We start from the raw sequence: 22,093 nt of genomic DNA on the forward strand, positions 1-22,093 counted from the left end.
CAACTACCTGCTTAGTTCCCCTTTAATCCACAGCTGTCTCCCGTGGCGGCTTGCAAAATGCAGACCCCCTAGTGATCAGCCGAGTAGGATAATCTGTTGTGGACCCTCACTTTTAGCTGATCTTCGTGAAATATTGGAATCCATGTCAGTTGATATATGTTTTCCCGCTTCTCACTCTTCTGGCAAGGTTGAAAATCGCGAGGCACAGCAAGCAACAGAAATCAAAAGGTCTTCGAAAGGGTCCCTAAAACTCAATAAATTGCGATTAGTAGGAAAGCAATGAATAGGAAGGAGAAAAGACATAATTAAAGCGAGGGGCAAGGAATCAACAGGACGGCATCTTAAAATTAACTAGGCACCTATGACGATCCAAAAATGAACTGAGATGCTCACATTCATATCCAAATTATGCAATTAAATTACCAGTTGTTTGGTTGTTAGCCTTTTTGTGTCACATGTTGGGGAGATAAATAACTTCATTTTCATCACTTCACTATCATCCAAAGCAGATATATCTAGAGTCGATATCTAAAATGCTTGTTCTCCTTGTCCGTGAAATCCTCAAATCCTTCCAAATCACCTGCATATTGCTGCTCATTAGAACCTTCGCGTTGCGATTGCTTGTCACGGTCACTATTATTCACAAAGCACCAGGCTGTGTACACCAGTTGCAGGAACATGGCAACACAGTATGTTCCCACCAGACCCTTGATTGCTGTCTTGTATCTTGGGGCTTCACTTGGGATAAAAAGATGAGGACTGGAAATGTTGCCAGCACAGTAGAACGCGAAATATAGTCCCATGACGGTGGTTCGTTTCGTATGCCCTGCGATGTTCATAGAAGGCAAAGTCCAGTTTAACACAATGCAAGGTCCCAACCCCCCTGTAGCCACGAACAGGCGACTAGGGCCCAGCGCTGGCTGTTCGGGATCAAGAGCATTCCGATTAGTCCGGCTGTGCCGGGAATGCAAGCTAAGAAATTCGATACTCCCAGCATATTTGGCAGAGTTGCCAGGAAGCCGAAACCAATATTTGTAAAAATTTGAAAGGCTCCCCCGGGAGTCTGTAGCAGGTTTGCTTGTAGACCGCTAAATCCAAAGCCTTTGATAAGTTCACTAGCGAAGTTGGTAACGCAGCCATTTAGAATACCATAGGCCGCGGCCATTAGGAGTAGGATGTAAGCCTTCGGGTCAATCGAGGCCTCTTTAAGTTGATGCGGGAGGAAGGTGGAATTTTGTATGCCAGTCCTGTTGTTTCGAATGCGCCAGACAGCGACGATGCGTTCATATTCAGAGAACATTCTGCCGTTATGGGGTCCGTCCGGCATCCAGAGAATGAGAACAATGGCCCAGAGGAGTGTCATCGCCCCAATGACCTGCTGAAGTCAACATATGTGGTCAAAAGTCATAAGAAAGTGCGAGTGTCATACTATATAGATGAGTTTCCAGTTCGGAACAGCGAGGTTCGTTACATTCCCCAGCCCGTAGCTAAGCAGAGCACCAATCACTTGGGCCATTCCGTTCATGGCGAGCCAGAATGAACTTCGGAGGGGCATTTCTTCCCGAGTCCAGAGAGTTGATGATAGAAGAAGCCATCCCGGGGAAACGCAGGACTCCACCATACCGAGGAAAAAGCGCACCGCGAAAAGACCCGAAAAGGTAAAGGCTGCAGCTTGAAGCATACAAACCGCACCCCAGATGAAAGTCATGACCCCAACAAATTTTCCAATGGGGAAACGCTGTAGAGCAAGATTGGACGGGTACGAGCCAAGGAGCCAGCCAAAATACAACGCGGAGGCTACCCATGAGTACTGGTCGCCGGTCATACGAGTATCTTTTTGGAGGCCGTAGGCATTGGCGTAATTCAGTCTTGTTACCTGTCAGACTTGAAATTAAAAGTTTGGAGATATGCTCACGTTTGCTTGTCCAGGAAGCTAAGCATATATGTCCCCATCATCATTGGAAGCACAAGAAAATCTAGCTTCCGCCGGACTCTTCCGACGTCAGCAGCGAGTTGCTCTTGGTCGTATTGAAGAGACTTTTGGAATAATTCCAGACCAACATCTGTGTGTGTTCCATCCGATTTGTGGATAGAGTCAAGAACCCCTAAGCTGGTGCTTCTCTGTGCCGATAGCTGTATTCCATCATTCTCGGTATCAGTTATCTTTTTCTCATCTCGAGCCAAAGAGCCCGCTTGATCGGCCATATCAATGCCCATTATAGTGAAGTAAATATGGAGAAAATGGCCATTCAAGAAGAATGTGTGTATGTGTGCCGAAGAACATGAAGTAGACAACAGACCTATAGCGACACTCACGGCGCTTATAAGATGCGACAAGAAGGTTTGAGGGGGCCGGGGAATAGTATTTCAAGTGCCTAGGAGCACCAAACCGGCTTGATTCCGCTTCCTTCAAGCCCTTCGGGGGCTCGATCATTTCAAAATATTTCGGTTTGTTTAACCCCGCATCTGGGACGTATTGTAGATCTCTCCACAATTCGAGGGGGCAAGGTCCACTACTTCGACTACAGTCGCCATGACACCCCAGCATCTCATAACCCCGCAAGATGGCGTTTTTCGGTGACTTCAAGTTCGGTAATGTTTCCGCGTGTGCCGCTTTTCATGAATCTGGGCAAGGATATAACAAACTCAATCCCCGTGTGGCTAGACAGGCAAAGCACATGCTGGACGATCTGCAACTTTTACCGATTATTCATTGTTGCACTTTATCTGATCACCGTCAATTCCACTACTATGGGATCTAAAACTGACAACTGGCAGGATATTGCCAAGCAAAAGCAGCAGGATATCAAGGCTGCTATCCCATCCAAATGGGTCATTCCAGACGAGAAGCTGCCTTCAGAAAGCCAAGCGGATGTGTCCAATTTTCTGTCTCAGTCTGGATTTTTCACAAATCGCGAGATTGAAATTGTCTCAACTGATGCGCTGAAAACGCTGAGCTATTTGTCTACAGGTTCCTGGAAATCCGAGGACGTGACCTTAGCGTACTGTAAGGCCGCGGCTGCAGCGCACCAATTGGTAAGGGTTTTGTTCCATAATCAAATAAACTCTTCAAACGAAGGTTTACTAACTATTGTATTGCAGACCAACTGCTTGTCGGAAATATTTTTCGATGAAGCCATTGCTCGTGCAAAGGAATGCGATGATTATCTCCAGAAGCATGGTCGTCCCAAGGGTCCATTTCACGGATTTCCAATTTCCATCAAAGATAATTTCAATATTATTGGGAAGCCCTCTACAATTGGTATTGCATTACTAGCAAACACTCCTGCAACATACAATAGCACCATAGTGGACTTGATCCTGCAAGCCGGTGCTGTCCTATACGTGAAGACAAATGTTCCTACTGCGGTGATGCTTGGAGAAACGGTCAACAATGTTACCGGTCGGACATTGAATCCCCTGAATCGCAGTCTCACATCAGGTGGATCATCAGGAGGTGAATCGGCGCTGATTGCATTCGGCGGCAGCCGAATTGGCGTTGGCTCAGACATTGGTGAGAACACAATATTCACCGGAGAGGTTGAATACGATCTAACATATCATGCAATAGGCGGTTCTCTTCGTATACCGGCAGCTTGTACCGGAATATTCACCATCCGGCCATCCGCTGGCCGATTTCCTCATTGCCGAGCCCGATCCGGGTTAGCGGGCCAAGAGGCTGTGATGAGTGTAAACGGTCCCCTAGCCAAAACTCTTGAGGAAATAGTCTTCTACTCCAAAACCATTATCGACCAAATGCCCTGGCTTCATGATCCAAAGTGCCTGCCAATTCCATGGCGAACTGTGGAGCCAAAAAGAAGACTAAAACTCGCTGTTATGTGGAACGACGGCTTGGTTACGCCAACTCCACCAGTCGCTCGCGCTTTGAAAGAAACTGCCGAAAAGCTCAAAGCTGCGGGGCACGAGCTCATTGATTGGGAACCAACGGGGCACAAGGAAGCACGGGATCTTCTACGTCGGATGTTCGTTGCAGACGGAGCGAAGTCAATTCGCAAGCTGCTCGAGCCTACTGGCGAGCCATTCCGCCCAGAGATGGGTTCGTATGAGAAATCACAGGAAATGGGGGTTTATGAAATGTGGCAGCTTCAAGTGGACCGCAGCGATCTCCAGAAGAATTATCTTGATCACTGGAATTCTGTTGGCGAGCTAGACGGTATTCTGTGTAGGCCATCCTCCTCCCTCTAATAACTGACAACTAACCAATATGTCATTATAAGGCCCAACAAGTCCCTACAGCTCCGTCGAGCACGGGAAATTTGAGTACGGTGGATATACTGGCGCTTACAATCTCCTTGATTACTCTGCCGTCTCCTTCCCGTGCGGGATCAAGGTCGACGAGAACGTCGATGCTGCGTACAGCGGACATAATCCGCTCAGCGAATTTGATGTCCAGGTGCAGGGTAGCTGTGAGTCCTAGAATTTTTACATCTCTGTGACCGCTCTGACTGACATATACAACTCCAGATAACGCCAGTTTAGTCCATGGAATGCCTGTGAGCCTGCAACTGGTTGCTCGACGCCTCGAAGAAGAGAAGGTTTTGGTGATGACAGAGACTGTTTTGAAATCTTTGTAGCTGCTGATAATCCATTACCCTTATTTGTGAGATATTCTGTGGGTACTCAAAATAATTAAGACTATCATTTTTCTTCATATAATTCTGTCTTTGAGTCTTGAAAATACTAAGTCTGGTATATTCTGAGAAATAGTAAATCGAAGCTAGTGAATTTCAATTTCAACTATCAGTGCAATATCACGAGGCTCCGCTGGCTCACCGATAAACCCCATCTTGTACGTTCAGTTTGCTTGCGTGTGAAAATCCATAGTAAGATGCATTTGTTACACCTAAATCTTGACCTTAGCCTGCCACTTATAGTCCAAGCAAGCCCATCTGGCCATTATAAACGAGAGCAGCGCCAGCACCAGCATACCACCACAAAACGCCACGAAGGCAGTCGTCCCTGCGGCTGCTTGAAGTTGGGCAGCAATCGGGATTGAGATGAGGGTTCTGAACGTCTAATTAACTTTTCCTCTGGCAAATCGTCCAGGCACACTTACGCAAGGCCTACCACACTATAGCTTGTCCCATATCGCTGTCCATATTCACTCACCTTACAGAGCTCCCCGATACACACCGGAGCCAAACTCATCACGCTGCCAGAGCCAAAACCAAAGATGGGGACCATAGTGTAGAAAATAGCGATGTTGCTATTGGCTGGTAGCCAGAGTGCAAGTGTCGCAAAGATTGAAATTAGAATTGAGACTGTCATGCTGTTGAAGCGGCCATAGTGGTCTGCAACTAAACCGGCAGTATACCGACCAAGTCCAGACCCGCTTTGAGCGCGTTAATGTTTATTTCAGGGCAGGAACAGCGACACTTACGCATTCATTATCGCAATTACGTTGAAGCTCGTCTCACGGCCAAACCCCTGATCCAAGGCATAAGTGGGAAGGAGGCCGATCGCCGTAAAGAGCACAAATTCGAAACCTTCAGTCAGGGTCAGTGGACGTAAACTCAATATGCAGGTTGATCCCCATGAACATACACGAAATCCCAGCGGTTGTCCAAACAAATCTCGCGTCCCGGAAGCTCCTCAGGTTGATTACACCTCCCTGTTTTTGAGTTGGCAATCGGCCTCGCACAAACAGATTTCCGAATAGCACTAGGATGAATACAAATAAAGCCAATAGCCTCATTGACCAAGCCCAGGACATGTGACTTAATATAGACCGCAGCGCCAATGGGAACACTATCCCTCCTAAGCTGGTCCCGGTAAAGGTAATACCAGTGGCCAGACCCCTCCGAGCCTTGAACCAGTGGGATATCACGGAGAGTGCAACGGTGGTCAATATCGCACCACTTGTTCCACCGAGAACTCCGAAGCAAAGGAGAAATTGCCAATACTTTGTACATTGGCCTAGGAGCAGCAGATAACACACGCATCCTACTGAGCCCGCGAATGTCAAATATCGCGGTCCATATCGATCAAAGAGTGGACCAATTTGAACACCCAAAAATAAGGTCAGAAAGACTTGGGTAGAAGAGATCCATGCTATATCTTGAGAGCTATAGTTTGAGAGTTGGTGGGATTGCCAATGAGATTGGAAAAGCCCAATTGAAGCGGTGAGTCCAAATGTCGCCGCTATTAAGCAGAACGACGAAAAGACAACCAGCCACGCTTTTCGACCTCCTTCAGGGAAAGACATGGCTGTTGAAAATTGACGAAGTTCAAGTTCAATCCCCTCTTCACTCGGTGATAAAGTTGGCGCTCGAAACAGTTCTGTCTCTCTGGGATAATATTCTGCTCCTATCTGCTCTTGAGAGGAATCTCGAATACCATTGCGTTCGTTGTTAGGCGGCGCAAAGCGGGATCCTGTTAAATTTTCCGCGCTTTCCGGTGGTCTCGAGACCAGAACGGTCAATGTATCGGTCATTTGGCATTAGTGATTAAGAATAAAAGTATATAAATAAAACTCGAATTTAGTAGAGTAGAATCTGTATATAACGATAGATTGATCAATAAAAAACCACTCGGATACTGCGGAATAGAGCCCGTGGTTATGCGGAGTCGTTAGGCGGAGAATAGCGCCCGCTTTTTCGCCGAATGCCAATAACTCTATCATAGAGATAAGTCTGGCCAGAAGCTATGGCGCAAAACGGCCGAGGTAGATCGGCTATGATGGTGAGAATCATTACGGGGATTGGCGATCCATTCCGCCCTACGGCTTCGGCGCCGATAGCGAGTCCTCAATTAGGGTTTATGATTTGGCCCCTATGACGGTGGCAACTAATTACGTTATGATATCGGACGTTTATTAGGTCCGAGCTGTTGCCAAAACCCATTACGGTAGTTGTCTGCGAAGGGAATTGGCCATTCCTCTAGAGAGCAGTCTACTTTTAATAGCCCCTTTAATGATTTGTATTCAATCTTCTGCGCCTTGACGAATTGCGGTCCGACAACGAGCCCAAGGCATGCGCGTGAGCTGCTTTATAAACACCCGACAGTACATGCTTCCAGCAATATGTCCTGTACAGCAAGTTACAGAGCCGTTGAATGGAAATGATTAAATTTCTGATTGATTGACATCCTATTTCGCGGCATTAAAATACGCGAACAGGGTTCTGCCATGTTCAAGACTCGGGAATAAATACAAAATGACCTAAATGATATAATATTCGGTTAAGTAAACCATTCAGATTGTAACTTGGGCTACCTCATCTATAGGTAAGCTAATTTTCTTTGCCACGACGGATTCGAACTGCCCAAGCCGATAGTATCCCTGGACTTCTTGCTCTCCATGTTCCTGGTACGAGTAAAGCTAGATTAACGAGAGATGCCCATATCTGACCGAGGCGCAAGACACTGTGAAGAGATTTTCCGCTGCACCCAAGCCAAACAACTCTCCCACAGAAGATCCTCGGCATTCAAAGCATCCAGCAGCTCAGACACGAGTGCCCGCCCAGAGTTACGAGCCCACCATCGCTGCCCATCAAGTTCATTCAGAAGCAGGCCCCAGTACGCAAGGACCAGTAGTGAAAACGGTCGTCTCTGCCGCAAGCTATCCACAAACCCCTTATCCACAGCCGCAAGCCACGCCAGGACCGGCGCGGGGTCAGGCGAACAGGAGAATTTCATGAAGCAGTGGCGCAGATGCTCAATGACATCTTTATTGATCCTGTAATACATATCATCGCCACTAGCCTTAGTTTGCTCGTTTAGAGCAGCTAGCTGGGTCAACGCGCTGTCGGTATCCTCGTCCAGGGTCGCAGCGGTATCCTTCCAATATTGGCCTTGCGAGAACAGTTCTAGCTTAATCCAGGATTGACCGAGTACCAGGATCCTTTTCACACCCTGTAGCAGCTCAAAAACGGTGAGGATATTTTCCATAATGCTGCTTATATTCTCACGAGTCGCGTTGAGTTGCGGTAAGGCTAGACTGATTGCCGTCGTGACAACAGACTGCGCGAATGCCGCGTCGCAGTTATCTGGCGTAAGGTTATCAATTACGAGGCGGAACGGCCCAAGGCTTAGACTGTGGTATTCTAGGCCTGTGTCAATGTAGGCGAGCGCTTTGGCAGGCTCGAGAGTCGTGGCGATATGCAGAGACGCGAGCGCTAGGATCCCGTTCATCAAGTAGCGGTGCTGGAACGCCAGACGCGGGACGAGCGATTGCCATGTGTATGTTTCTAAGTCACTAACACATAGGCTTTTGTACGTGTCCGCCGTGAACTGATGCATCAGTTCCAGGTCCTCGACGGGACGAGGTGGGGGCGGGGAAGGTGGTGCCACACCGTTCAGCAGACTGACGATGGTCGGGCTCGTCTGGATTGTTCCATGGCTCGCGCGTCGCGCATTGGCTATCAGACTTTCTGGGAGTATTCGGGAGTATGTGCAGTTCTCCAGTTGTCGCAGCACGCAGTTGGTGCAGGGCGGCCCTTGTTCGTCGCATTTGACCCTCCTTCGCCGACAGTGGTCGCACCCATAGCGGGATTTGGTGTGTGCTCTGCGTGGCATGCTCTTGAGGAAAATCGGAGTCGAGATGAAGATGCAAAGTGGAGACTTGGAATTCTTCAAGAACAATTGAGTGGTCGACACACCCCCCGGATCTCGGATTGGCTTAGTTACGTCACGAGACGGCCCACTCGTCGGATTAAATGAAATGGCTCTCTAAATATACATTATTATCTGCCGACTTGAGGCGACTTCAGTACAGTGAAGGCAGCCACCGCAACGCCCATCATCATTACACCTCCCGTTGTATAGGCAACCTCCCTTCCAACCCACCAGAACAGTGAACAAAAGAACAATGGTCCCACGGCTCTGCCCACCTGGCCCCAGCTTCGTAGACGGCCAAGAACAAGTCCGCGTTCACCCTCACGCGCCACTAAACTACCTAGACTGTTGATACCTGTCACTACGGTAGCTGATGTGATGGCCAGAAAAATACCAGCGACATAGACACCTCTGATTGAAGACACGCGTGCAAGCAAGAAAAAGGAGATTGCGCAAGCAACAACGCCGATTCGTATGTTCACAATCGGTGGTAGACGTCGGACAACTGTTCCTTGGAGTAGAGAGGCAATGAGGCCCATAAGGGAAAGAAGACGCCCATTTAAAGCCGAGGGGTTTATGCTTTTTGCTTGGTCGGAGTATAGTGTCGTGGTGAGAAATGGAAGGGAGAATTCCAGCCCGGAGAAAGGGAGAAGAAAGAGGAGATGGAGAACATTCAAAACAAACGTATTGCGAGGTTTGGTCTTTGTGCTTTTCTCTTGACGTGTGAAAGAAGATGATGTGTGGCTATTTGTAGAGACCGTTGATACACCACCATTGCCCGCAGCCGCCGTAGTGACGTCGAACTTGTTATTGTGGCTTGGTTTGGCAGCCAAAGAGGAATGGTCTTGCAAGTGCCTCAAGCGTGGATGTGTCTCCGGTAGAGAAAAGTATATATATATTGTCTCCATGACGACCAGAACCAGGGAAACTCCAGCAGCCACAGCAAATTTGTTGGAAGCCACCATGTTGATACTTGCGAGCGTTGCACCCAGTACCGGACCGCAGGTGAACGCGAGACTAAAGCATGCCCCAACAAGAGCCATGGCTGATCCTCGTTGCTTCTCATCACTGATATCTGCGATAATTGCATTGGCGAGCTGGACGTTACCTTCGCTAATACCGCCAACAATGCGACTCGCGAGGAATGTCCGAAAATCCGTCGCGCCGACCCAGAGGCAGACACTCAATATATTGCCTGTCATAGAACAAAGCAGAGCCTTGCGTCGGCCATGTTGGTCTGAGAGCCGTCCAATAACAGGGGAGGCTAGAGCCTGGAGGAAAGAGAAAACCGAGCCGAACGCTCCACCCAGTAATATAATGTCATATGTCGAGTCGATAGGTTTCGAGAACAAGTTCTTGTACGCGTTCAAGTAGTGAAATACTCGATTGAGCAGGCTCGTAGGTGAGCTCTCTTTTGCGCGATAATAACTTAGGACGGATGGAAAGAGAGGGAGGATTAAGGTAAATGAGATCTAAACACGGTGAAATGAATAAATAGTTAGAATAAAGAATGGAGTCAATTGTTCAAGATCGAATCGGGAATTACCAAATCCAACAGCAGAGAAATTGTCAGGGTCGTGAGAATCTGCCTCCGCTGGGCAGAGGTAAAGGTCATCACGAAGAAATCTTGAAGAAATGGTGAGTGGTCAGACTATTCTAAGTCTTTCCGTCGCTGAACACTTGAAAGTTGGCTAATAACCGAAAAAAGAGTCCCAGTAAGAAAGGGATGCACAATCCTAGTAGATATTTAAATCCACACTTCTAGGAACAGTGTCATCTGCTACTTTGCCTGGGTATGGGTCTCATCTCGCACGGACACCACAATCAAGTACGTCACTTCTGAAGGAGCCTCTATAGATCAATCCGCTGGCTTTAGACCCACATAGCGTAGTGTATGTTCAATAGACCGACCGTGAAGGAGAGCGGTCGCCAGAGCTCCTTAGCTCAGCTGCCTTTAGCTGCCTCGATAATTACGGACTCTATGGTTGCATTGTCAAGTCATACCATGTAATTCGTTTACAGCGATAACATACTGATTCAAGAAGGACGATTAGCTTTGGTGGCGCCCCGCATTTTGAATAACTACTACTAGCGCCTTTACTCTGGCGAATAGAAGAAAGAAGCGAACGAGAGCGAACGACAACGAGCAAGAGCGAACGCGAGCGAGAACGGGATCCGATGTTGTGCCCCAGTTCCTGATCCCCACAAACTACTTGCTCTAGCTAGGCCTCTAAGCACTAGTAGATTTCAAACCAATCCTGCGATTCGCCAGCAGTATGCGCTTCTGCTTGGACCCTTTGACTATGACATATCTTATTCTTGTCCGATCCAGGATTGGACCCTTCTCGGGCGTTCCATTAGCCCATCTTTAGAAAACAGAGAATTGACTTCAAGCCAGTCAGATTTACCCAGTAGGTCATCATGGCTAAATTTTGCCTTGGAAGGGGGAATTTGCTCATGAACTTGAGCTCTTTCTATTCCCCTTATGATATTTAGATAAACGAAAGAAATAGAAATAAATGCAATGTCCAACTTCTTGTTCAAAATATAGAATTAATCGCAAATAAATGCCTTTGTGCAGGCCAGTGAGAGAAAATAAAAAACTAAATCCAGTCCTTCAATACAGCTTCCTCCTTGGGGATGAAGAATGCAACAATAATTACAAGGCAAGGAGGGCCACAATAGCCGAAAGCAGACCAGTAAATCCGGGAGTCGATTGAATGGCAGCATTGACAGTCGCAGTGGGAGAGCTTGAGCCAGATCCCGTAGCAGATCCGGATCCAGTTCCAGATGGCATGCGACCCTGGCCAGCTGCCAGGGTCTTGTTGGCGGCAAGAGGCTGGAGGATTACCGGCTGAGCTGCGCATGTATCGTTCATGGCGAGCGGGCATTTCTCGTCAGTACAAATGCTCTGGTAATTGGCGCCCTGTGACTTGATGACAGTAGTCTTGGGCGCGCAGCGGTAGTCAAACAGTTTCTCAAGGGCTTCGGCGACGGCGGTGATATCCGACTTGGCGACACCAAAAGATGCAGCAGACAAGCCTACTTGCTCAATGAAGTATCCCACCTGATACGGGTCGAGAACCATGAACCTGCCCAAGATATGTGAGGATGCGCGGAACTAGGGAAGTTTCACCAGCGAGACTTACTTGTGAACTTCATACATGCTAGCATCTCCAGCGTAGGCGGCGAATCCCTTCATACCAACACCGGAGCAGCCAAGTAGATCGCCGAAAAACTCGTAGAGGTGAGTCATGAGCTTACTGTTTTCGAGGTCAGCTACCCCTATCGGATGTTCCGGAGAGAGGGATATCTTACTATTGGTTCGATGTCATGTCATTGGCAGGCATGTTCTTCATGAGAGGAGCAGCGGCACCTCCATCCAGAAAGTTCTTCGCGACACCCATCTTCCCTCCGTCATTTGAAGAAGCGAGACCGCCATCAAAGTACGGCATCAAGTTGACCTTGGTCCCATTGTACATGCCATTGGGGTTCAAGATTCCAGGAACGCTCACGCCAACGTTCGGCTGGGTGTAGTTTCCAATGACGACAGTGTTGACTAGCAGGGTCAGGAGGGTGTACTGGTTGGTGGCATTGTTGGTTTTTAGCAATGCTGTCGTGTAGTAGTCGCAAATAGACTCATTTGCTGGGCGCTGGGCAACAGCTGCACCAACCGTGGCCAAAGCAATAACGGCAGACTTGAAGATCATGACGGAGGCACTTAGAAAAAAGTATTAACTGAATAGGATAGAAATGGATAGTTCCGGAGGGATATGTCCTGCATTTAAATAATTCAAGGAAATGACAGCGCCCTGAGCCCATGGGCTTTGGCCTGGGTTCCTAGTCACTCCAAATGGAAAAGATAGTCCATCATCTACATCGGGCGATGTCATTACTGCTCCCCGTCGTAGCTTCAATGGCCGGGTACCACGGCTGTCCCTCCCCCGGGAAACCACCCTGGTGGCAATTCCCCTTCCAAGCCAGCCCAGAGCTATCTAGGCAGGTGGACTGAACTCACCTGCACGAAGTGGATAAATACCCGCCAGCTTCCAAATGCGTAATACTGTAACCGATTCCGTGTATGGTTCACATTGATACACATCGAGTACGGACATATTCGCCTTTCTGATTGGCTCGCCAAGTCCCTTGCAATCCAAACAAAGCGCCCACAGGGAAAATATAGGTTGAAGGGAACCCCAGTGCAGGTAAGGAATGGGATGATAGCTATTGTGCGTTCTCATCCAAGTAGCCAGCCTACATAGACTAACTCATACATTATTGGGCAATTGAAGCGGGTATTAGCATCTCCCACACTCTTGACACCATCTAGAACTGAGCTACTTAAATCCCATTCCTAGCACCCGTCCCAGTTTGTACGACTGAGGCAGCCACTTTTCAACCTCATCACTGTGACCCATCATCATCTGCACCGTAGCTTCCGCACACTGAAACGCCAACGCCATACCTGCTTTCCCATTAGCCATCCCTTTGCCCTCGTAATGCTTCCAAAGATTCACGACTCACCATGTCCATGAAATCCGGCGCAAATCCATAACCCTTCTCTTCCCGGTGCTTGTCCAACAATCGGCTCGCTATCGCGCGTATAGCCCATGATACCCGTCCACTCTTGCACGACAGGATCGACCGGGTTACTGCCCCATGTATCGGCTCCGAAATAGAATGCCAGCTGAGTAGTTAAGTATTTCGAGACGAGTGGGTGGATGGTCGAGTCGTCAAAGACGGGTTGCTCACGGCCAGGTGCGACGGTGCGGCCGCCTCCTACGGTACCTTGTTAGCCATCAATCATACGCATTTTGTGCCTCGCACCTGCACATCACCGAAGGCTTGCGAGCGGGAAGTCAAGGCTTGATTGTCAGGAGCCAGGAGAAGACATACCCATGATGATATCGCCCTCACCGCTTAGTCCGGGTGCACGAGAATGGTAATACGGACTCGCAGCAACATCTGCCATTCCGCAACTCCGTCTCAGCACCGGCGAGCCAGATATCTTGCTGCCAGGCCGCACAACCGCAATCTGACCCCGCGTCGGAATGATGAACGAGTCCAAGGGTGAATAGAGCGCTCCTGTGTAAGCGTTCGTAGCTAGGATGACATGGTTCGCCCGAACATCACCACGTGGCGTGCGAATTGCCCACCGTCGCTGCGAGGCAGGTGCGGAAGCTGGCAAGGCGTCGATGGAGGTCACTAACGTGTGGGTCTGCAAATTCATGCCCTGCTGTACTACATTTTCCAGCAACGAGCATACGAGCTTATATGGGCTAAGCGTATACGCATGGAAGGCGATCGCGCCGAGCGCCTTAGGAAACAGGAGTTTCTCGCGTGCCTCCTCCGCCTGCCAGATCTTGTACTCGTGTCGTACGGGACTGTCTGGGTTTTCCTTTGGCATCGATGCCGAAGTGGAGGTCTCCCCCAAGATTTTTTCGCGGGCCTTCATACTCGCCAAAGCAGCATTCCACTGAGCGGGATCCATAAACACGTCCGCCGTCTCGCTCGCCACTAGGTCACACTGGATGTCCAAGTCCCGCACGAGCTGGGCAACATTCCGCACAGTTGCTCTCTCTAGGGCCTCTAGCTTCAGGGCCTCCTCCGCCCCCCATTTCGCCAAATTGTCGGCGAAGGACAGGTACCGCCCCGCCCGGCAGTGCCCACCGTTTCGTCCAGTGGCACCGGAACAGGCGGTGCGCCCTTCAAGCATGAGGATCTGAGCCGAGGGGTTGGCGTTCAAGATTTTGTACGCAATGCTGGCGCCGGTGATGCCGGAGCCGACAATGCAGTATTCCGTCGTTTGGGGCAGGTGAGGCGTGGTGCGGTGGTCTGAAATAGGGAGAGGCGGGGTTTGCCAGTAGGACGTTGTCGGATTCTCGACAGGAAACCCAGCGACCGGTTCAGACGCTCCTATATTCATAATGGCTATTAATCAAAAGTGGCGAGAGGGCAGCCTCTTGAGTGCAGAAGTGGCCACGGATATGGTAAGGGATTGAGATAAGAGTTTTGGAGGATGTAGCCATGACGCACCATGCCCATCCAGCAACGCCAAACCGGAATGTTGTTGCTTTATTACGGTTCATTCGCGCACTAAGCCCGTTTCTCTGCTCCGTCTGTGCCTGGCTCTGGAGTCATTTATGCCTTTGGTCCGAATTACCCCGTTCCGGCAGCCCCATGATTTCGAGCGCGACTCATCAGCTTCTTTGCGATCCCTCGTCTGGATTGCTCCGCTCGCCTCGACTTTAGCCCCCTCCGCTCTCGAGGTTACAGTATATGTGTGAGTTCATTCGCCCTGAGTCTTCCGATTCAGATGGTCACAAACCACCACCTACTGGACTGGATGCAGATTCGTATTTTGGCCTAGAGTTATTCGACTTTTGGGGGGATATGCGCGCTACACAACTATAGTATTTCTTTGTACAATTTACATTAGCGTGTACTGTACGTGATTTCATGAAAACTTACTATACTACAGCGTATAGGGACCAGGGCCGGTGGGAGGAGGCGGAGCGGCTCGAGGTGCAAGTCATGGAGACTCGCAAGACGAAGCTCAGTGTGGACCATCTCGACACGCTGACGAGCATGGCCAACCTTGCTTTCACCTGGAAGTCTTCAGGTCATAACACCCAAGCCTTTGATTTACTGCGTGATTGTCTATCCAAGCAGAAGCAAATACTGGGGCTCAATCATCACCACGCCTTATCTAATTCCAGAACCTTGATGGAGTGGGAAATAAAGATGTTGAATATTGATACGTAGATGAGCAAAATACTTCAGAATAATAATTTCCTGCGCAGGGCAGCGTTGGACGTATTAATGGTCAAGACATTTCCAGTAATTTTTTGACTATTTATCACGTGGTATTATCTTTCAATACGATTTGATCTCCGAGATATAGCTGCCAAGGATAGATTAGCGTGCTTCAGAGTATGGTTCGAGGACGAATTTACGTGGGTAAAGTGGTGAATCTGATTTCGATCCATCCTGTAACCCTACAACAGAAATAGGATAAAAGAGCTCTGGAGTTTTCTCCATGTTATCATACCAGGACTCGACAACCTCTTCGAGGTCAGCTTCCCGTCTTTAGTGCTCACAAAGTCACCGAAGTCTGCCGTGCCATCGCCCTTGGAGTTTTGAAATGCCGCTGTTGCGTTTATCGCCATGTGGCACGTCACCAGGAGGTGTTCCAGTACCTGTCGTTTTATGCTTATCGATATCAGAGGGCTTGGTTGTTCAGGAGGAAGGCACTCGTATTATCGCGGGTTAGTGCCTACACTGAAGATGGCCGCACAAACGTCTAAGAGGCTGGCATAAGAAGAAGACTACGTGGAATCTGTGAGAGCATGTAAGTTAAGATTTGGTCTGCTTCACAAATAGCTGAATCCCAGCACTCCCTGATCTAAAGTGACTACTGACTATTATAAGTAATGGCTAATCCGATCTCGATTGCATCGGGTGCATTGATTAGTCAGCTCCTCCCTTTGGGACGTATACGAGCATAACGTTATGCTTTATCTGAACACTGACTGCAGTCCGGCATCAAAGTCTATCTTTAAACAAAACAATCACGTTATGCTTCTTCCACAGACTCACCAAACATGACCTTTTTGGTCTATTTTTCGCTAACAAATGACACAAAACTCTCATTGTCTCGGTCATATGAAAATATACTTCGAGCAATAACTATTTAAACTCGCCTTATGCTCTTTATCTCCACCCTTTCACTCTTTCTCACCGTACTCAAGCTTCATAGCCTTTCACAGAATATCGATATTCGAAAGAAGATTCGTCTAATTATTTTCACTGTATTTTGCTCAACATGCCTCGCTTTAATAGCCCCGTTGATAATGCTCAGCTATTCTATCGGGACTACAAACCGCTAACCACGAGCACCATCGATTCCCGGGGCGTGAGTCCATCCAAACCGGCTATCCTTTTCATCCATGGATGGCCGTACTCCTCATCGATGTGGGATAATATCGCCGTTCCCTTGTGTGAGTTCCACAATTTTCGATGCATCACGCCGGACCGGCGTGGATTCGGAAAGAGCGACTGGGATGGTCCCCGAAGCGATGGCAACATCACCTACAATACCTTCGCTCAAGATACGGCTTATCTTGTTGAGGATGTCCTTAGTCTCGGGCCATTCGTGGTTATTGCACTGAGCATGGGACCCGGCGAAAGCATACTGGCTTTTGAAATGAGTGAATACTTCCGACAGAATTGCAAGGTATGCTATACTCTCAAAGCCACCGCTGGAATAAGTATAACTGATGCTAATTGACCGCACTAAGGGATTCGTGTGGATTGCCTCAGCCCTCCCTGGCAACCCCCCGGGGACGGACAACGAATTGGCTGGCCTTGAAGCCGTTTGGAAATCAATTCTCGAAGGTCTTGCTACCTCCCGCGCCGAATACACACATACTGCATTACCAGGTGTGATCGCTGGGAGCTCGGGATACCACTTGGCCCCTGAGACCCTGGAACACTATGAGCGAATTGTCTCAGATGCCGATGCGCTGGCGCTTCAACGCTGTGCCCGCGCTATAAGAATGGTCGACTTTTCGGAAAAATTGCATCGGATTGGAAAAGAAGATTCGACACCAATTCTCTGCATTCATGGTGACTCTGACACCGGTTCTCCATATGAGACCACTGCGAAGGTGGTAAAAGAGATCGTTCCCAGGGCCCGGGTGAAGATATACGAGGAGGGCGCTCATGGTAAATTTCACCTACCCCAATCGCCTACATACGATCCTTTTCGGGCTGACTTTAGATTTAGCGCTTCAAGTCACACATAGGGACCAGTTGGTGGAAGATGTCTTGGAATTTGTTCGAAATCTATCTGCCCGTTAGCAATTAAATTCAATGTGTTGTTCAAATGGAGTGAAGCTGTGGAGCTGACTTGTCTCCTATGCAGCTATCATTTTTGTCACCAGAGTCAGGTATTCGTGATTTTGCACTGGTCTGTTTCCTTTTCTATTCTAGAATAGTCTAATGCTGTTTTCTGCGATCCTAAGTCAATAATTCCGTTAACTTATTGGGTATCATATCCACGCCAGCGTCACCCACTTCGCTATCGATGTCGTCTTCTTCAAACTACTTGCCCTGCTCATCGTTTCTTTTATCTTCTTTAGTCTCAGTTTCTTTCTCTGCAGCATGCTCCTGTGTAATATCAGATCAATGCGAGAGCAATTATCCTAAAGCAAGCAGTCAGAGAGGCAACTGAATCCACTAGCAATCCTCTCTGGCTTCAGCTTTGGAAGATTTCGTGGAAAAGAACATGTAGAGGAACAATAGGCTGCAAAAGTAAGGAATCTTGGGGGCCAGCGCTTGACCTAGCACTTCAGCGAGCCCTTCCACTACCCTTCCCGAAGAGTAGGCTTTTAAAAAGTGAGGGAAAAGGAATCAGCTGACGGGAAGCTGATTCGTATTACGGCAGACCGTCAGTGGATGACAGGGAGTGTATGTGGTGAGAGGGAGGGTAGATGGAAGTCGTCGAGAAGGTCGAGTCTTCCTTTCTAAACAGAAGGACGTGGATCTAGTGAAAGACTGGGGAACAGCTCTTGGTAAGAAAAGGCCTGACGACGAGTAGTTGTCCGAGCTCATAACTCATAAAGAAAAGAGGCGACTGGATTGTCTACGGAAGGAAGAGAAGGAAGCTATCCAGAAGATACAAATGAAAGAAAATTCTGCATCCTTTGCGAGGCTGAGAGGAATGACTCGGTACTGCGCAAAAATAACGTAGGAGGGGGGTATCTTTCAAGCTGTCTGATATTTTTTAGTTGGTGATGATCTCACCAGTCTCGCTCACAAGATGGTCCTGAACACTGATAGGTCCTTCACCGACACCGGTCAGAATGACTCGGCTCACACCATCCTTGAGTGTGCTCAAGACGCGGGGGTCGATCTTCTCCAATTCAACGCCTGGAGCGGTGACGTTGGCCAAAGTCTCGTAGAAGGGGCCGCCCCAGCCCTCAGTGTTCGAGCCAAGAATGGCCTTGGCTGTGCCGGCGACGAGCAAGGAATCCTTCTCCTCGTAGTAGATCACGGCGTTCGGGCCTGCATCAAACGTGTACGCGCAGACCGTGCGACCAACAGCACTGTTGATATCGTGGACCAGGCGCACAGCGGCGCGGGAAACATCATTCATATAGAAAATCGGGGGCCACGAGTCCAGGCAGGTAGCGTGGAATGTGTTGGAATCGCGCATAGTGATCTCGGCAAACTTGGGGAAGTCCCGGTCCCGGATAGCGGCCTCAATGGCAGCCATACGCTCGGGTACGACGGACTCAACTCTCCTAGCGAAGAGCTCCGAGGTGCCCACGGTGGTCTGCATTCCCTCCGTGCTGGGAACATCCTTCTTCTCCGCGCTGACAACCAGAATCAACGCCCGCATCTCCGGCCAGTGCGAGGCCGGCGCGACCTCCTCGGCCAGACTGTCACTGCCATCTGCAAGATCGCCGCTGCGCCATGCGACGTAACCGCCCATGAGAGACCGACAAGCAGAACCCGACCCCTGACGGGCAATCCGGCTAAGTTCCGTAGGAGACTGAGGCAATTGGTAGAGATCGGCAACGGCACGAACCAGAGCCGCGAACCCGGCAGCGGAACTCGCGAGACCGGCCGCGGTAGGGAAGTTATTCTCGGACACGATCCGGAGAGAGAGGTCGGAGAGGGTTGGAAGCGAGGAATCGGCGGCCTCCAGTTCCTGACGGAGGGATCGCAAATTGGAAAGACAGGCGAGAGTGCGTTTCGAGGAGGAAATGTTCTGCGGCTTGCCGTTGAGACTGAGAGTGTCCTCCTTGGGGTACTTGGCCGAGCAGGAGGCGGTGGTCAGGGTTCGGAGAGAACGCTGAGACAGGGTCACCGAGAGAGAGGGATTGGTGGGCAGGTTGAGCGTAACATCGCGCTTGCCCCAGTACCTGTGAGAGAGACCCAGTCAGGAGGGGATTCGATGGTGAGAGGATGAGGGACATAGTATGATGGTTGACTTACTTGATGACAGCAATGTTGACCGGGGCAGTAGTAGTTGCCCGGTAGACGGGCTCGCTAGAATTGGACGCCATTGAGTGATCCAGTGAGTTGGAGGGGTAAATAAGAAAGGAGGCCGAGGGGGAAGTGCGAATGTTGATCTGGGCGGTGAAGGCAAAATTGTCCCCGGCCCGGACGACGATCGATCTACAACCGTCGAACAAACAACTCACCTCAACATGGGGGCCGGGGCAAGCACTCCTGCTCCAGAGACACCAACCGGGTCGTGCCCGGTCGATCACAAAACTCGAGAGGTCTGGTTGCAGCAGCACCAGGGCTCCAACTCGCCTCATGCGCCAGCCCCCGATGCAGCGGCCTCCGAACAAGGCCAACAACCAGCGACAAAATTACATCGCCCTCTATCTGCCGACCGAGAAGTGAGCAGCATCCCTCGAGCCGGAGATACAGCCACAGGAGCATGTCCAGAAGGCAACAAAGGCGCACCATCCCCCTACGCGTCTTCCCCATACGCAGCCTCGCACGGCAGCCCGTCCAATGCCGAATCCGAAACGGGCAAGGACGAGGCGACAGGCAATTGGATCTACCCATCCGAGAAACAGTTCTTTGAGGCGTTGATGCGCAAAGGCAACACGCCTGCCTCTGCCTCGTCTGCCTCGGAATTGGCTACATCGGTAGCGTCTATCATTCCCATCCACAATGCCGTCAACGAGCGCGCCTGGAAGCAGATTCTGGAATGGGAGGCCAAGGCTCCGTCTACAGATCCGGGCAGCAAGAAGTGCGGAGGACCCAAGCTATTTTCCTTCCGCGGACTTGGAGTGGAGCCACAGTTCCTGAGCCCGCGTGCGCGGGTCAATGGGTGGCTTGGTTACCAGCGGCCGTTCGATCGACATGACTGGGTTGTTGAGCGATGTGGTGGAGATAAAGTTGAATACGTGATTGATTTCTATCAAGGCAAATCCGTGGGCAATAGCGGCCAATCGGGACTGGCAGCCAATGCGGGACCAGGCAAACTCAGCTTCTATTTGGATGTTCGGCCCAAGCTTAACAGCTACGAAGGTTGGCGGATGAGATTCAACCGGTTTACTGGTCTATAACAGGCTGTCCCCAGAAACTGGGGGGTGGAATCATTCAATGTATAATGCATGTATAACAAGAGCTATGTACGATATTGTCCTCGCGGACTGGGAAGCAGACAAATAAAGATCACCCGTTCTCCATTCCAAATGCGCCAAACAGCAAGTAAAACATGAAGGATGCCCATGCGGGCATCGTGGGACATCGGGGATATCGTGCAAAAACATGACCAGGGGCAAAGCAGCAGACCGAAAAATCAAACCAGGAGCAGGCTCTTAGTGCCCCATCTATCCAAGGACAACGGCTAGCACAATGATAGCCAGAATGACGGCAAGAATGACGAGCAAGCAGCACGCTTTATTGCGAGCCTGCTTCTGATACCGATGGGCTGAACGGAGCTCGGTATTCGCGCCCCGGGTGTTCTGAGTAACGTTTTCAACGTTCTCGCTGACGATATCCAGTTGACCGCCTTGTTCATGGACGATGTGTGCAACATCCCGGAACAGCTCGTTCAGTTCACCGACACTCTGTTCGATATTGCGGATCTCGGCCTCGCGCTCAATGATCAGCGTCTCTTGGAAATCCACTTCCCCCTGGTTCGCCAGTTGCGATTGCTGCTCGAGCAGCAGCTCCTGTGATTGCGAATCGCCAGGGCCAGATGGGTGTTCGCCGTCTTCCATTCCGGCGCGAGCAGCGACTGCCGATCGCTGTTTCTCCAGTGCGCGACGCTGCACCGTCTGAAACTCATCCAAGGAGGCCTTGAACTCGGTGGACAGCTTCTGCTGCGTCCATTTTTGAGAGGGCTAGGGCGTTATGTTAGAGAATTATTGCGAAAGTATACCAAAAGGGAAAAGAAACGTACGTTGACCTCCTCCCATGTCTGGACCTTCTTGATTGCCTCTCCGGCTTCTTTGAACCCCGCACGTGTCTCCTCCAGTAGATTATGAATCCGTTCGCGCACTCGCTCCGTGTCGCGCTTGGTTCCAATAAGGGCAATCTGGTCTGAGAGTCTAGTGATGTTGCTGGTCAGAGTAAACAGTTGGTTCGACAGGGACTCGGCGAGACGGTCGAAGTCGGGGTCATCGCGATACTGCGGGTCATCCGATCGGCGGAAGGTTGTAGGCTGGGCCTCTAGGGAGTTGAGGCGATCGAACGACATAGTGAAGTTTCTAGTAAACGATGGTTGGTGGTGCAGGAAGGCAACAGGATCCGAGGTTATGCGAGGTGGTTGGTCTGGTATGACGAGATCAGCTGCTGCCTGTGGATGCCCGGAATTGCAGGCCGTCATTGTCACCTGACCGACCCTGTTGCATTATCCCTAAATAGGAATAGCGGCTAGTGTGTTTTGATGCTGCTCCAAAGATCCTCAGTTTGTTCTTCACTGTCGATATTTCACTCAGCACAAACACCTCGGGGTCGGGCCTGCTTGTCACCACCGTCACTG

General features: G+C 49.9%; 11 protein-coding genes across 11 annotated transcripts; 4 read left to right on the forward strand and 7 right to left on the reverse strand.

The window, feature by feature from the left end:
- Positions 1 to 515: 515 nt before the first annotated feature.
- On the reverse strand, positions 516 to 2,217 carry N7510_007081 (uncharacterized protein; the record flags this gene model as incomplete). The annotated part of the gene is made up of 4 exons (XM_056979006.1): positions 516 to 826; positions 898 to 1,375; positions 1,430 to 1,868; positions 1,916 to 2,217. 4 exons carry the CDS (start codon positions 2,215 to 2,217, stop codon positions 516 to 518), a joined length of 1,530 nt encoding a protein of 509 aa, XP_056832049.1.
- Positions 2,218 to 2,751: 534 nt separating this feature from the next.
- Positions 2,752 to 4,595, forward strand: N7510_007082 (uncharacterized protein; the record flags this gene model as incomplete). The annotated part of the gene is made up of 4 exons (XM_056979007.1): positions 2,752 to 3,036; positions 3,103 to 4,183; positions 4,239 to 4,427; positions 4,486 to 4,595. 4 exons carry the CDS (start codon positions 2,752 to 2,754, stop codon positions 4,593 to 4,595), a joined length of 1,665 nt encoding a protein of 554 aa, XP_056832050.1.
- Positions 4,596 to 4,864: 269 nt separating this feature from the next.
- N7510_007083 (MCT family MFS transporter) lies at positions 4,865 to 6,454 on the reverse strand (the record flags this gene model as incomplete). The annotated part of the gene is made up of 4 exons (XM_056979008.1): positions 4,865 to 5,035; positions 5,089 to 5,353; positions 5,402 to 5,507; positions 5,566 to 6,454. 4 exons carry the CDS (start codon positions 6,452 to 6,454, stop codon positions 4,865 to 4,867), a joined length of 1,431 nt encoding a protein of 476 aa, XP_056832051.1.
- An 890-nt stretch (positions 6,455 to 7,344) lies between these two features.
- Positions 7,345 to 8,535, reverse strand: N7510_007084 (Zn(II)2Cys6 transcription factor domain-containing protein; the record flags this gene model as incomplete). The annotated part of the gene is made up of 1 exon (XM_056979009.1): positions 7,345 to 8,535. One exon carries the CDS (start codon positions 8,533 to 8,535, stop codon positions 7,345 to 7,347), a length of 1,191 nt encoding a protein of 396 aa, XP_056832052.1.
- Positions 8,536 to 11,233: 2,698 nt separating this feature from the next.
- Positions 11,234 to 12,284, reverse strand: N7510_007085 (uncharacterized protein; the record flags this gene model as incomplete). Its single annotated transcript, XM_056979010.1, has 3 exons — positions 11,234 to 11,666; positions 11,724 to 11,837; positions 11,893 to 12,284. 3 exons carry the CDS (start codon positions 12,282 to 12,284, stop codon positions 11,234 to 11,236), a joined length of 939 nt encoding a protein of 312 aa, XP_056832053.1.
- A 627-nt stretch (positions 12,285 to 12,911) lies between these two features.
- N7510_007086 (NAD(P)/FAD-dependent oxidoreductase) lies at positions 12,912 to 14,500 on the reverse strand (the record flags this gene model as incomplete). The annotated part of the gene is made up of 3 exons (XM_056979011.1): positions 12,912 to 13,039; positions 13,099 to 13,353; positions 13,471 to 14,500. The coding sequence occupies 3 exons, from the start codon at positions 14,498 to 14,500 to the stop codon at positions 12,912 to 12,914; spliced, it is 1,413 nt and encodes a 470-aa protein (XP_056832054.1).
- A 533-nt stretch (positions 14,501 to 15,033) lies between these two features.
- Positions 15,034 to 15,339, forward strand: N7510_007087 (uncharacterized protein; the record flags this gene model as incomplete). Its single annotated transcript, XM_056979012.1, has 1 exon — positions 15,034 to 15,339. The coding sequence occupies one exon, from the start codon at positions 15,034 to 15,036 to the stop codon at positions 15,337 to 15,339; it is 306 nt and encodes a 101-aa protein (XP_056832055.1).
- Positions 15,340 to 16,399: 1,060 nt separating this feature from the next.
- N7510_007088 (alpha/beta fold hydrolase) lies at positions 16,400 to 17,436 on the forward strand (the record flags this gene model as incomplete). Its single annotated transcript, XM_056979013.1, has 3 exons — positions 16,400 to 16,810; positions 16,875 to 17,301; positions 17,363 to 17,436. 3 exons carry the CDS (start codon positions 16,400 to 16,402, stop codon positions 17,434 to 17,436), a joined length of 912 nt encoding a protein of 303 aa, XP_056832056.1.
- Positions 17,437 to 18,361: 925 nt separating this feature from the next.
- Positions 18,362 to 19,649, reverse strand: mvd1 (diphosphomevalonate decarboxylase MVD1; the record flags this gene model as incomplete). The annotated part of the gene is made up of 2 exons (XM_056979014.1): positions 18,362 to 19,505; positions 19,579 to 19,649. 2 exons carry the CDS (start codon positions 19,647 to 19,649, stop codon positions 18,362 to 18,364), a joined length of 1,215 nt encoding a protein of 404 aa, XP_056832057.1.
- A 144-nt stretch (positions 19,650 to 19,793) lies between these two features.
- N7510_007090 (cytochrome c1 heme lyase CYT2) lies at positions 19,794 to 20,669 on the forward strand (the record flags this gene model as incomplete). The annotated part of the gene is made up of 1 exon (XM_056979015.1): positions 19,794 to 20,669. The coding sequence occupies one exon, from the start codon at positions 19,794 to 19,796 to the stop codon at positions 20,667 to 20,669; it is 876 nt and encodes a 291-aa protein (XP_056832058.1).
- Positions 20,670 to 20,936: 267 nt separating this feature from the next.
- Positions 20,937 to 21,808, reverse strand: N7510_007091 (SNAP receptor PEP12; the record flags this gene model as incomplete). The annotated part of the gene is made up of 2 exons (XM_056979016.1): positions 20,937 to 21,452; positions 21,512 to 21,808. 2 exons carry the CDS (start codon positions 21,806 to 21,808, stop codon positions 20,937 to 20,939), a joined length of 813 nt encoding a protein of 270 aa, XP_056832059.1.
- Between the last annotated feature and the right edge of the window lie 285 nt (positions 21,809 to 22,093).

This window comes from Penicillium lagena, assembly GCF_028827675.1.
Source record: "Penicillium lagena strain IBT 129212 chromosome Unknown utg000005l_segment0_segment0, whole genome shotgun sequence".
NCBI lineage: Eukaryota > Fungi > Ascomycota > Eurotiomycetes > Eurotiales > Aspergillaceae > Penicillium > Penicillium lagena.